The 14041-nt window shown below is 44.9% G+C and overlaps 1 protein-coding gene across 2 annotated transcripts in view; it reads right to left on the reverse strand.

The window, feature by feature from the left end:
* Rcl1 (RNA terminal phosphate cyclase like 1) overlaps positions 1–12988 on the reverse strand; it is a 24695-nt gene extending 11707 nt beyond the window's left edge. Inside the window, exons 1-6 of one of the 2 annotated variants that reach the window (XM_055613784.1) lie at positions 12915–12988; positions 11977–12188; positions 9872–9946; positions 9301–9425; positions 4843–4968; positions 2039–2195 (exon numbers count right to left, since the gene is read on the reverse strand). In XM_055613784.1, coding sequence (XP_055469759.1) covers positions 2039–2195; positions 4843–4968; positions 9301–9410 — 393 coding nt within the window. In that variant the 5' untranslated portion in view covers positions 9411–9425; positions 9872–9946; positions 11977–12188; positions 12915–12988. Of the gene's footprint in view, positions 1–2038; positions 2196–4842; positions 4998–6300; positions 6398–9300; positions 9426–9871; positions 9947–11976; positions 12189–12914 lie in introns of those variants that run through there. The other variant, XM_055613785.1, reaches the window with a different exon arrangement.
* Between the last annotated feature and the right edge of the window lie 1053 nt (positions 12989–14041).

Consider the following 14041-nt stretch of genomic DNA (forward strand, 5'->3'; position numbering starts at 1 on the left):
GTGAGGTGAGGTGAGGTGAGGTGAGGTGAGGTGAGGTGAGGTGAGGTAGAAAGACAGCAGGGCAGTGATGGAACAGCAGGGCAGAACAGCAGGGCAAAACCAATAGGGCATGGTAACCCATGAACAGAAGGAAATGGGTCAGAGACTCACAATTTTTATTTAAAAAAAAAGAAAAAAAAGGCACCTTCAGAAGGGTGTTTATCACATGTCACATGACAGATCTATAGAGAATTAATCAAAACAGCACCAAGTATTTTCATCCTTTTACTAATTAAAGACTGGAGACACAGGAAGTTTTCTCAAAGATTAAAACATAGCAAATTTGGTTGAGGAACAATAATAGTTTTTAAAAGGTCTCAATTAAAGGTAAGAATCCAATACCTAATCCAGGCTGCATGTTTTCTTCCTGTAACTGGCTACGCTTTTACCCTGAGGCTTCAAGACTGCTGTTTATGAGAACATGAAACCCATACTCCAGCTGTGCCCAGGGGCTCCCACTGACCTCCTCCAGAACACTAAGTTTCCATTCTCCCACGATCTACTAGAAAGGGACAGAAGTGTCCCCATAGTGGGAGTGAGGACACAGCAGCCCATACGGCCAGGAGGAGACCTACACAAGCAACAGGGATCTTACATACAAACAGCTACCACAATACCCTTTACCCAACACAACACAGGACATGGAAAACTTAATAAAACTTCATGAATTAAGTACCTGGCAAATCAATGGCTTCATCATTTACCCACACCATCTAATAACCACCTATCTTTCAAAACCAACATAAAAATCTGTAATCAAAAATGAACTGACTTGGCACCAAAAAACCTGCACCAGAACCAGACTACATTAGATTCCTGACAGGATGTGTCTTGAGGAGGACCTCACTTCTGTCTCCAGTGCTCCCAGCAGCAAGCACCATGGCTATACCACAGTTTTCAGGTGTATCAGGAGGTGTACCTGTCTTTAATTAGGTAAGCACAGCCACTTGGGACCGGTGTTTACTTTATTCTCAAATAGTTCAGTCTCCCTGGTCCCACAGTGAGAATGCTGAGATTTTTGTCACATGACCACTAAGCTGGTTTCAAGGATGGCCGGGCTTAGCCCAGGGGAGCAGTCTTCAACTGTGCAGGCATTCTGGGGATCATATCCCTAGTATCTTCTCTTAGTAACACATTCTCCTCTGGCAAGCATCGTTTCTTCCCTCACAATCTCCTCAGCGGTGGGAAAGTGAAGTGTGTGCTCACTTGTGTGCCTGCTGCGCAGGTGACCAACAGTTTGTGGCCATGAAGAAGGCTACAACCTGAGCTACATTCTACCCAGAGAACTGAAGAAGCAAAATAGGAACTGGCTGAAGTCCTCAATACTCTAGAATATGCTGCAAAAATCTATCCACATAAAAATCCAGACTTCTACCCGGATGAATCTGAAGGTGCGTCCCTAGCTCCACATATCAACAACTGGGGCAGCTAAGAGAGTAGTCCCAGCACTAAGTGGATGGCTCGGTAGTAAAGAACACTTGCTGTTCTTGCAGAGGACCCAGATTCACCCCAGCACACACACAGTGGCTCACAGCCATGTGCAGGCAGCAGGCATGCATGTGATACACCTATGTACATGCAGGCAGACCCTTATACACATAAAATGAAAACAGACGGGGAGGGGAGAAGATCAAGGGAGAGAACAAGAGTAAGAGCGAGAGCAAGAGAGAGACCAAGACTGAGACCTCCTTTTGGTCAGGTCAGTGTGCCAGCCACCAACATCTTAACCTTACCTGCTTCTGTGTTTTATTTTAAACCTTCACTCCCTTTTCTAAATGTACCATTTCTCTCCTCTGTCCCCATTAAAGCCTGTCTGTTGTCTCAACAGAGCCAGGTCTCTGCTCATGGACTAGTTCAATGAACCCATTAGGCTAGCTAATTCTAAACTGCTTGATACACAAATGTAAGTTAGCTCTTTAGCTTAAGTGCTTAGAAAGGAGTAAAGTTGCCTTTTTCCTGATTGTTCCTCTCCCTTCGTCTGCAGAGGCTGGGGACATACCCTATAGATTTCTTCAAGTAGCAGCTTTGCACAATTCCTGCCGAGGTCCTCAGGAAGCACTGCTGCCCCTTGGCCCTGAGGATTGGAGGCCAGTTCAGCACTCAGGAAGGTACCATTTGTAGTCTCTGCAACCAGCGACAGCCCAAATCCTGGAGACCTAATGATGCAAGGGCAGACATTGAATAAGTAAAGGCACACACAGCAGCATACAAAGAGGCAGATGTGGGCTGGAGAGATGGCTCAGAAGTTAAGAGCACTGATTGCTCGTCCAGAAGTCCTGAATTCAATTCCCAGAAACACATGGTGGCTCACAACCATCTATAATGTCATCTGATGCCCTCTTCTGGCAAGCAGGTACACATACAGATAGAGCACTCACATATATATAAAATAAATAAATAAACCTTGGGGGAAAAAAAAACACATAACAAAACAAAGAGGCAGACGTGTTGTTCATCAGAGAAATACAGACTACCAAGGCACACAAAGCAGAAGCAAAAGAGGGAGTTTGGATTTTCTATTAGGCCTCCATTCCCTTAGTTCCTCCCTCCCTGCTCTCTGCAAAGACTCTCACTGTGTTTGTAACAATCACAATATGACATCAACAGGCTTCTAGGTACCAAGCATGCAAATAACAGTGCCACTCCAGGCTTGTAGAGAAGCTGGCACTGCCTCCTTTCACTGGTGAGAATATGCCGGGGGAAAGCAGCCTGAACCATGTGCACTCGGCCAGAAAGTGACAAATGTTAAGTGTGGAGTATAGGCCTCAGAGATTCCGGAGTCCATCCAAGTTGTCCAGTTCCCATTACTACAACCCTGTGGATCATGACCGCAACTCTGAGAAATACCAGCTGTTTCCCATAATGAAAAGGGTGAAACCAGAAAGGGCCAGAGGAAGTACATGTTTGCACTTTTGTCTAGAGACAGCACTGAACTCAGAATCCACTTAACTACAGTCAATGGGCCAGCACTGTGGCCTCTGCCATGTTTCTACCATCCAACAGCTAGAACCTAACAGTCTTGTCCAGGATCACTGCTGACTCATGCATCTGCAAGGACCTGTGGGAGGCTTCCACAGCCAGGCAGTATGCTGAGCAAACACCTGAGATTTGGTCCTCACAAAACACAAACCACCAATTTAGACAGAAAAAAAAAAAAAAAAAAAAAAAAAGAACAAAACAAAACGGTACATAAATTTGCCAGACTTGATGCTCAAATGTACTTTGCCCGTGCAAAGTAAATACATTACTGAAAAAGCCTCCCAGTGGCATGGTCCATATACAATTGCAACACACACCTGCCTCCTCTAACACCGCTCAACACTGTTCAGATGCCAAAGTAGTTCCAGAAAAACTACAGGTATAGTTATATTCATTTACTTTTAGAGACAGTGTTTCGATGGTAGCCCCGGCTGGCCTCACACTCACAATCCTCATCTTAGCCACCAAGGAAGGCTGGGATTAGACATGCACTACCAAATCTGGCTTCTGATGTTTTCATGCACTATATGGATTCCTCACGTGGAAGAATTCTATTGCTCAGTTTTTAACATCTTTAAAACAATTATAATACCTGCCAAAGCAAAGGCTCCAGAGCACCTGACTCATGCTTAACAATCTATCATCACTCACCATTAGCAACACCTGGTGTCTGGTGCAAAACACAAGACCCCTTTGAGTCACAAGAAACGGCATGTCTAGCATGGTGCACACGCCACCACTGAGGATCTGCACTGGGAGTTTGCGAAGCGTCGTCTCCACAGCTTTCTAACCTATAAAGCACTACCTTATTTTTTTCTTTTTTAAATTGCTTGCTCCCAGGGCTTCACGTCACAAATACTACATTTCAACAACCCTTACTCATGTGGATCCATCACTGGGTCAGAGGGGGGCATAATCCACACAGAAGTCCACAATGATTTATTGCTTGTAGCTTGAGATTAAAAAAACAAACAGAAATGTAAGTCACATATTGGTTTTATACGTAATTTTTAAATGGAGCTCATCATGCCAATATCTTGATCTGTATGTAGGGCTGCTACTCTGACCCTATACCAGGGCAGCTGAGTGCACAGCACTGTAAGAAGCTATACTACAGCTGGGGGCAGGCAGCATTGCCTCCAGGCCTGCATTGTTTCTTTCCTGCCCATTTTGGTAAAGCAAGAGATCAGAGAACAGACTACCCTGGAACATTCGGACAGCTTCTGCTGCTACCTACCCTTCCCCAGCCCTCAGCAAACCTCCTCCAGAAAAGAGCTGACCCACTAATTCCATACCAACAGCCAACACAGAAGGTGCAAAGAAAAGGCCAACTTTAGGAATTACCATTTCTGTAGCACCTACTGAGTGCTAGATACACCAATAGGCTACACAGACACTATTTACATTATTACTCTCAGTGTGTAAATGAAGAATGCTCTGGGTTTGAATAATAAAAGGCATGGAGGAGTCAATGGCTTTCCCATTTGCTGAGGGAAGGGCCAATTCTACACACATCCTTTCCAGCCCTGACCTCCGACACCATCACTTCCCCTGGGCAGTGTGAAGGCCGACCTTCCCACTTACATTCAACCACACCCTTGCCTCACTTTGACTCTCTGCTCAAATTAGGAGAGACCCTGTGCAACAGCTATGCGGTCCCTTAGAGAAAAGGTGATTTCTTAACACGCGTAGACAATGGCAGAATCCAATGTTTTTACTTGGGGCAAACAAAACCGGGAGAATTTGATTCAAATCAACGAGATGAGAGAAGAGCGGTGTGGTGTCTCACTGAGCTCAGCTGCTAAGGTTCTAAGATGCACTCACTTCCCAGAATTGATGCCTTTCATGTGGTCTGTGTAAATATAGATGTCGGGTATGAACTTGTTGAGGATGCTCCTTGCAGAGTCCACAATCCGGTTTGCCATCTGAGGTGATACACGCACAGAGTACCTGCAGCCCTGGTTAAGGAGGTCATGATGCTTGGGTACCAGAGCAGAGAAAAGCAAGTTAGAAAGCTAGCAAAATTGTGCCAGGCTGGGACTTACAATCCTACTGTCTCCCAAACTGTTATTAACTTAATAGTTCTAGAACTTATTTTTTTTTTCATTATTATAAAAACAAATGTTCAAAGCACTCATGATGAAAAGGAATTTAGATTCCTAGAATGGAAGGTATAGTCAGGTCCCACAGCTCAACCCTGACTTCCTAAATACCATTTTTGTGTAACTGTCCACTCTATACAGTGCGAAGATGGCCGCTTCTTCACAGCCACAACTGGGCTCCCTGTGACAACAAACCTAAGCCTGGGCCAGATACCCCACTAGGTAACCCTGGGCCAATCTCAGCCCATCTCCTAGGATGACAATAGAGGAACAGGAAGCAGAAAATGATTTTTCAAAGGTCAGGGTGACGGCTGTTTTAAAGACCACAGGTTTTCCAAACAAATTTAAGAATCAGTGCATTTTTAATGACAGCGGGGCTTCTATTTGCTACTCTCTGGTGGAAACCATATCCAGCATTTTACAACAAGGAACCCCAGAAAAGGAGGAAGAAATTAACAAAAGGTATCGGTGCCTGAGGATGTGGAACCCATAACCCCAAACTCAAACTTCATAACAAAGGCATCTTCCCAGGGCTATGGTCCCCTGGTATGACATCATGCATACAAGGTGGCAGGCGGTACCTAGCTCACCCACAAACCTCCGAGAATACTCAGGGTGGCTGGAGTAAGTCAGGAATCCAAGCGGGGCCTTCCCTCCTGCTAGGGATCTGCTGCACCCGGGCCTGCAGGAGAGTGCTGTGTGGCTGGCAAAGCTCCAGAGCAGGTAGCCCTTGGCCCCTTAAAGCTGTACTGATCAAGTGAGTTGAGAGTTTTTTCCCCTGCTCCCAAACAGTGTAGACTTAGCAATGGGAAAAACATCATGTTTCCCCACCACCATGCTATCAATCCAATGGACTCCAACATAGTGTGACCTGCCCATTCCCACAAAGCTGTTCAATAATTACTAACAGCAACTTGACTTTCATTAGAACTCAAGAACAAAATGCTATGCATGGAGGCTGACCTGTCGGCCAGCTTCTCTCCCTGACCTGAACACTGCTCAAGAGCACTCCTCCTTCACCCTGCTGCCAAGACCCCCAGCCTGCTCAGCGAGCTCACCTACCTCCACTGCTGCCTACCTCCACCAGGTCAGTCTGCAACCTCAACTGCCTCCCATTACTCTTCAGTCCACAGACACCTCCTGCCTGAAGCCCTCCAGCCAGCACCTGACTTGCACTTACCGCATCTCCCTTCAGACACATCTTGTCCTTGCTCTCTAAGGCCAGCTCACAACTGGATCCCTCAGGACTCTGCAAAGCACTTTTGTACTCAGAAACACTCGATAAATATTTGGTTTGACTCAAAGGACAAATCCGAAATGGCGAAAGAACAAAAAGGGATTTTTCAATATGCAAAGACCCCAGTTTCATCACCTCTTCTGTCCAGAATGTACTTTGAACACAGTTTAGATAAACAGCCCCAGATCTCACAGCCTTTGGACTGAATGGTTGCCATCTTTCTGAAGCCTGAGCCTACCCACTTTCCCTCAGCTCAGAAGATGCCACAATCCCACTGCACTCGTGGTTCCCAAAGTTCTTTCACACACATATCACCTTATTTTATGCTCACAGGAATCCTGAGACGAGGCCTTAAGTCCTGGCTCTTGAGCTTACTATGGAGTAAGCCCTTGGGATGCAGAACTGAGACACCTGCTCAAACTAAAGAGCCCTCGCTACAAAAAACAAAAACAAACAACTTCTGGCATGTGCGGTGGCACAGGCCTGTAATCCCAGCATTCTAGGAGGCAGAAGCAGGGGGATCTCTGTGAGTTAGAGGCCAGCCTGGTCTATAAAGTGAGTCTAGGACAGCCAAGGCTACACAGAGAAATCCTGTCTCGAAAAGAAAAAACTAACGAAAACCCCAGCTTTCTTTTAACCCTCCTGAGACAGGGAAAGCAGAGGGCAAGAGGAGGCTGAGTTTGGGTGTGCACTGCATGCATGTACACACACACACACACACACACACACACACACACACGGGGAGTCATGGTATGTGAAAGACAAACAGACCAAAAGACTCACACTAGCCCCTCTCTACTGACAGGGAAAGGAAGGCAGATGGTCCCACACTCACCCACCTCTCCTGTCTGGCCCCCAGCTTCTGCACTCAACTCTGCCTGCCTAAACACAAGCTCTGGCTCAGCACCATGACACTGCAAGCGCACTCCTCCTCTCCTGCTATAAATGGGGACTGCTCTCTAGCTGGTGGTCAGACCACCACCAGCTCCCTCCCAGGACCTGTCTGCTTGGTCAATGATCTGCAAGCAGGAAAAGTGGCACTGGGGGTGAGAGTGGAGGTGTCTGTCATTTAAAACCACAGTTCTCCCAACTCAAAAACAAGGATGAGCTCAGGCCAGCCGGAACCAGCCCTACAAGTAAAAACCACAAAGTCAACTACTGCTTTTCCAAAGTCAGCTTTTATTCTCCAGTTCTGAAACTCACAAAGGTAGGGACACAGGCCATATTCCTTTGAGGGGCTCATTAAATGAGGGTTCTGCTGACTGAGGGCTAGCACGAGTGGTCTTCAGACAGGAATGTGAACAGGGGTGCTGTGAGTGCTTCCATTGGCAGATCTGTGCCAGCAAACTGTGTTCTGTCCCTGCTTCACTCAAGAGGAAGGGAAATGTCACCTCACAGTGTCTTGTGCCTCGGACTCCACAGGGGGAAGGTTCAAAGAACCTTCTCTTTCCTGTGGAGATTCTGAAAGGAACAGCTCTAACACAACTACTTCCCTATCCTTCACCCCACAATCCAGAATTGGTCACGTGTTCCACCTCCATCACTTCTACAAAAGCTCTGTGCAAGCCTTCAGCTTTTCCCTGCCAAGACTGACTCCTCCGTGCCTTAGCAGGTACTGTGCTCTTCCAGGAGGTCCTGTCTTCTTTGTACTCCTCCTCACTTAATCTTTCCTTTCCAGGTCTGGTGGCCTCTCAGGGTTCCAGTCTCCTGTCTTTGCACTGTTCCCTACTGCTGACTTCAAAGCCTTCATTTCTAGCCTTTCTCTTACCACCGAGGTATAGATCCTCAATCCTAATGTCCTTCCTAACCCTATTTCAGTCAAGCCATCAGGTCCAGCGTGTGTAACACTGAACTCTCACTATTCCACCATACCTACCCCAGGCTTCTGTCCCTACTGTCAGCAAATAGCCCCAACAACAAGCCTGTACCCCCAATGACTCCCAATCCTCTCCCTGTGTTCCATACACTCTCCCCTGAAGCTCTCACTTATCCTCTCCCTGCCATCCTCCCTTCCTCAATACAGAGCAGAATAATTCTGTTACCACTGTTACCACTGTCCCTAAGAGGCTGCCACTACGTGATTTTCTTCCACAGTCATACTTTCCAAAATTCATGACCGCCGAATTTGTCCTCCTAATATGCAAATTTGCTCTCCAGATGAACATCACCTCCTTTTAAAATGAAAGTCAACTGTTCAGCAGTTCTTCACTGGCTCCTGCTCAATTCATAACCCACTGTGTTCACCAACTGTCACTGACCATCTGAGTCCTACCCACCCACATTGTTAGGCACTCCCCAGAACTTTGGTGTGCCACTTCTTCTGCAAAGGCCCACTTTTCTCACGAAAGCATCCCCCTTTTCTTGCCCTACTTCATAAACTTCCATCTTTAAGACTCATACAAATGTCTCTGCTTTTCTACGTGGGGGTGGGGGAAGTAAGGGTTAAAAGCCTGGGCTCCAGATTACTGACAAGGTTTATCCCATTTATACCAATTAGCTATGTGACATTATTAGCAAATAGAACCTTTATACCTCAGTTTCCCTGTCTGCAAAATAAGACGTGAGTTAACTTGAAATGTCTGCAGCTTAGCGCTGAGATGCATAAAGTGCTCTTCCCCAAAGGACACAGCAGCACTTCCTGACAGCGCTACATCTCCAGCCTCGCGCCAGCTCCCCCAGCCACCGCTCCCACCCCACCCCGCTTCACACGTTATGCCGGAGCTACGGTTTACAGAGTCATTTCCTTCCCCCAACAGTGGAGCATTACGTGAAGAAAAATTAATCAACCCTGTCACTGTGAGACAAATAATAAAACATATCTCAACTAGTACCGTTTCACCACTAAAACTTTCATGAGACTGCTGAAATGGAAATGGTGCAAAGAAGTGGAGCTGTTATCTTCATGAGGCAAGAGAAGAATAAGGATTCTAGTGCAAAGGATACGCCATTCCTCTGATCCGCTTGATTTTCCCTGGGTCTGTGAGCTGCATGGGTTTTAGGACCTTCCTCACGGGGCACGAGAAAAGCACTTCACCTCCTCCTCCAGGAGGCATTCCCCGTCGCAAGATCTGCACAAAGTGGTAAGGGGCAGATGGGAGAAAGCAGACACAGAAAACATGGGTTCTTCTTATACCCCAATTCAGGAAGATTAAATCATTCTCACTGGGCTTAAGACACTGTGGAGTCTCAGGAGCCTCTGGACATAAATTACACCAGGATGATTCAGACAAGAGAGACAATCGGCCAAAATTCATGTGGGTCTATCCACAGCTAACCAACAGTTGTGATGAGATGTGAAGGTCTCAGTACATTTATAACAGCACCTTCCCCAAAGGAGGACAAGACTGTTGGCTACTATTGCCATTATTAAAGGGTCTCTTTCAGGTCAAGATTTGAAGTATCAGTTAAAAAGCCCTGGACATGAAATTTCAAATCATCATCTATCACATTTTTTCCAATGAGTTAAACAAAAAATGTTTTAGATATACACAGCCAGCAGTTCACACATTCCTACCTTTAGCTCAAATGATTCTCCATCAATCCCAAACTGCTTTAACAGAGGGAGTGCTGTTGCCTTAAGAACATCAACCTGTAAGTTATTTCAAAAAAAGAATTTTTAATTAAACTTTGAACATGTAGCTAGAATCCAAGCAGCAAACAAAACTCAAAGAGACTGCTAGACGTACACAGAAAACAAACCAGGACCCCTGCTCATTCTCATAGGTATCATACCTATGACATTACTCTATTAATTTATTAATAATTATTATAACATTATTTTTGAAGCTTTTCCAATATACATAACAAGTATTCTCTTTTTAACACTTAAGAGCTGATGTCAGAGCAAGCAAAATGAACCCCTCAATGTTTACCTAAGAATCCTGATATAGGTACTGATCCTATGGGGATGGGGAGGACCTTAGGGGGAATGATGACCTCAATACATGAAGCATTGACACCCTCAAATGGTAATTACAGCAGTACTGACAGATCATGGCAGGATTTTGCCAATTACTGTCATCTCTTCCGTATCCAGAGCTCCCAGAAGGCTCTGGGGAGGCAGCCCTATGACAGGAAGCAAGGGTAGTAGTTACATGAGCAGAAGAGACCAGGACCAATCCTGGTCCCAAGCTCAGCCTCTGATGAGCTCCTGTGAAGAAAATCACAGCAATCAGAATTCCCTTCCTAAGGACAGGCTTCAAGTCTTGCTGTCTCCATGGTGCCACAAGTCTAACAGGCTAATGGATACAATGACCCTCCAATAAGGCTCTAAGAGCAGAAGACAGGTAGGTCAGAAATGGAAATGATCACAAGGCCTAGGAACACTTTCACAATCGACTGGATGTGACAGGATCTAGCCAAATTATTAAAGGCTAGCTAATTTAATTAAATATTAAAGCTAAACATATCCAAAAACATGGGTGTTAACAACTTAACAACACTTAGCAAGTTAAACACTTAACAATGGGAGAGGTTCAGAAAAATGTATTGTTGGGTGGTTTTGTCCTTGTGGGAACTATAAAGTATCCTTATACAAACCTAAATGGTAACCTACTACAGGGTTTCCCTAAAATCCGGAGAGTGGCCTTCCTTCCAGGAGTAGCTTTCCCTAATTTCTCTCTCTCTTGATAGTCTTATGTTGAAATTTGTCACTGTAACACTGGTAGGAAATAGGACTTTTTAGAGTTGATTTACTTTTAGAGTAATGCCAACATAGCCTTCATCGATAGATTATGGACAGTATCAGGCACGTGGCTTAGTTAGTGTTGAAACAAGCTTCTGATATAAGATTAGGTTTGGCTCAATTTCTCTGTCCTGCCAGGACATTCCCTCCACCATCTTTCAATGTGCACCATCTCTTGAGCTTTCAGAAGAGAAAGTTTTACTTCATCATCTACGCAGTCTCGGGTACTTTGTTTAGCAATGCTCATCAGACTAGGATACAGATTCCACAACTGCACATCTCATAGTGCCAGCTCATGCCTTCCAGTTGCCAGCTACCCATCCTAGGAGAAGGAAAGCTCTTTGAAGGAAGAATTAATTCATGAAACTTATGAAATCCATTCTTTTTGTAGAGAGCAGAACCATAGGGAACAGAGAAAAGAAGATGCCTGAAGTGAAGAGCCCATAGACTGAAAAAGTTACTCTTTACCCAAGATTAAGCACCTTTCTTTTAACCTAGTCTAGTCAGGTTAGACCAAGGTCACTTCAGTCATAAGTGGCAATATGTCCAGAAGAGAAAAGTACTGGTAGGCATGGCATTCCCTAACTATGAAAACAAATTTGCTTTAAGCACTTTGCATAAATAGTTAAAGCACTATTTCTGGGAATTGATCAACTATCTTTTTTACTAATAGATAATGTTTCTAAAAACTTGTTTAAGACAGTGTTTATGACTATCAGCAACTATAAAATGAGAATGAAACGGGCACGGTGCTAAATCCCCAAACCTGTGCTTACCATTAGTCCAGATGCATCACTACCTATAACCTAAAAGTGCAGATGCCTCCTCTATTTTAACCAAAGGAACCACTTCCTAGAATCTCTAGACAATGCGGGGGAGAGGCAGCCAGAAGCTCTAATTTAGTACTTTAAACAGTTTTCAGAGCATTCTTTCACCTACAGCTGAGAACTGTCAATTGTGAGCATCCTCTGAGAAGTCCATGTGGCTAAGATTCTGAGAACGGAGGAACACGCCCTCGACTCCCCGAGAACACATTAACCGTGTGGGACCATTGGCAAGCATGGGCAGTCGCCATTAACGTCTCCTTCCCAGTCAGGAAACTTGCAGCACCTTCTTGCCCTTAGTCAGAAGCTGCTGTGGTGCGTATCTACAGAGAAGATAAGCGACTTCTTCAGTGAGGATGTCATGGCCACCAGCTATACAAAAAAGCCTCTTCTATACAATAAAGTATCCTCAAGTGTGGACTCCTTCCCTCCCCACAGAATAGACACTGACAACTATGGTAAACAAAATGAAAATTCTTGTTGGGTATTAAACCATTTTTCTCCTATCTACAGGAAATTAACATGCTTGGTGAAAAGCTTGATGTTTCCTACAAACTACCAATGCTTACACATCCCATCACTGCCCTCAGGCCCACTTTGTCTGAAACATCTTAGGTGAAAAGTCCTTGAATTAATGGCCAAGGCCTGGATAGGACAAGATTATGCTGTGGCAATAGCCATACATCATTTCCTACCTAAAACTTTGATCTGCTGCCCTCTAGCATAGTGCTCACACAACCTTAAAGAAACTCCGTCCACATTGCAGCCACAGAGCCATACTTCATGTCAAGCATGAGACAGCAAGCATCTCTTTTGAAGGTTCACAGCTACAACAGAGAAAGGCACTTTGACGAATGTTAGCCGTCCTCTCCAACTTGATGACTGTGGATCTTGATTCACCTGTGTCTTGGAGTGAATTAGCTAACCTCTAAGACTCAGCAAAGGAAACACGTATGAAAAACTGTCCTTCTAATGAACTTTTCCCAAAGAAACTGGCTATGGCAACAAACAGAAGAAAAATCATATCATGGTTTGACCCCAGTACTCACCGAAGGGTCCACTTGGTCATTGGTCACTCCTCGCAGAATGATTTTTAATGGGTGCTTCATAAACGGAGCCAGGCAAAGCAGAGCCTCCAGGTAATAGCCAATGCTACGGAGGACACTGCAGTCATGTTCCACAGATCCACCATACAGAAGGCCAGGCTGGTAATATAAGGTTGTTCCTTAAACAAAGAGGGGGAAAAAAGGATGCAGCAGGAACAAAATTAAGTATCAAAACAAAATGTAGTCGGTTCCAAGCAGAAATCTGGCCAAGGCATCCAAGAAGCTCAAAATGCCATTCCTCAAAATGCCATCCACGCTTCATGTCAAAAGCCTCTGGAACAGTAAGAAACTGTGGGTACAACTTAACAGAGTAATATACCAACTCCTTCCTGAGCTAGCCACGCCGCCCCGGTCTCAGCAGAGCACAGATGGCTCCAAAGAGACCTCAAGCTTCCAGCCCACTCAGGCTGCTGACGATAGGCCTGTGGACCATGGTCTCACCCCAGCAGTCCACATCCTGAAGCCTCCCTCAAATGGGGTCTCTCAGACACCCCACTTACCAATCACAGCATCTCACAAACCAGGTTTTTGTGATATCCTATCCTACCAGTGGTAGCTATTTTAATTTGATATTAGTTAGTGAAATATTTCAACTTATTCTGTGTCAGTAGACACTCATCATTAACCTGTTTCAGTTTTTCCCATAGTCACACAATCAAAAAAAAAAAAAAGAATGCATGTACATATGGTAGAGAAAACCAAATGAAATATCCGAGGTGGCTTGGGAGCAGTGTCTCTACTGCTCAGGCTTTTATGATGTCTCTGGAATAGAATTGCCAAAAATAGAAACATTTGAGGAAGAAAATATGTTCAGACATATAAATGAAAAATGTCTCTTAGGAATTCCATAAGATAAACAGGTTTTACTATATTAATACTACAGCCAGGATCATTACTAACATGTCTCAGAAGGACAACCTGGATCATTATTCTAAACAGTATTCAGTCACAGCAACAAACTTTCGGTCAAGAATCTGAGAAGTAGTCTGTCATTCTATTTACGTCTACAGATTATTCAGGCAAGAAGCCGACTTGATCATCACCCTGAGGAGGACAAGGGATGGCAGACA

Source organism: Psammomys obesus, unplaced genomic scaffold (genome assembly GCF_907164565.1).
Source record: "Psammomys obesus unplaced genomic scaffold, mPsaObe1.curated_primary_1811, whole genome shotgun sequence".
Classification (NCBI taxonomy): Eukaryota; Metazoa; Chordata; class Mammalia; order Rodentia; family Muridae; genus Psammomys; species Psammomys obesus.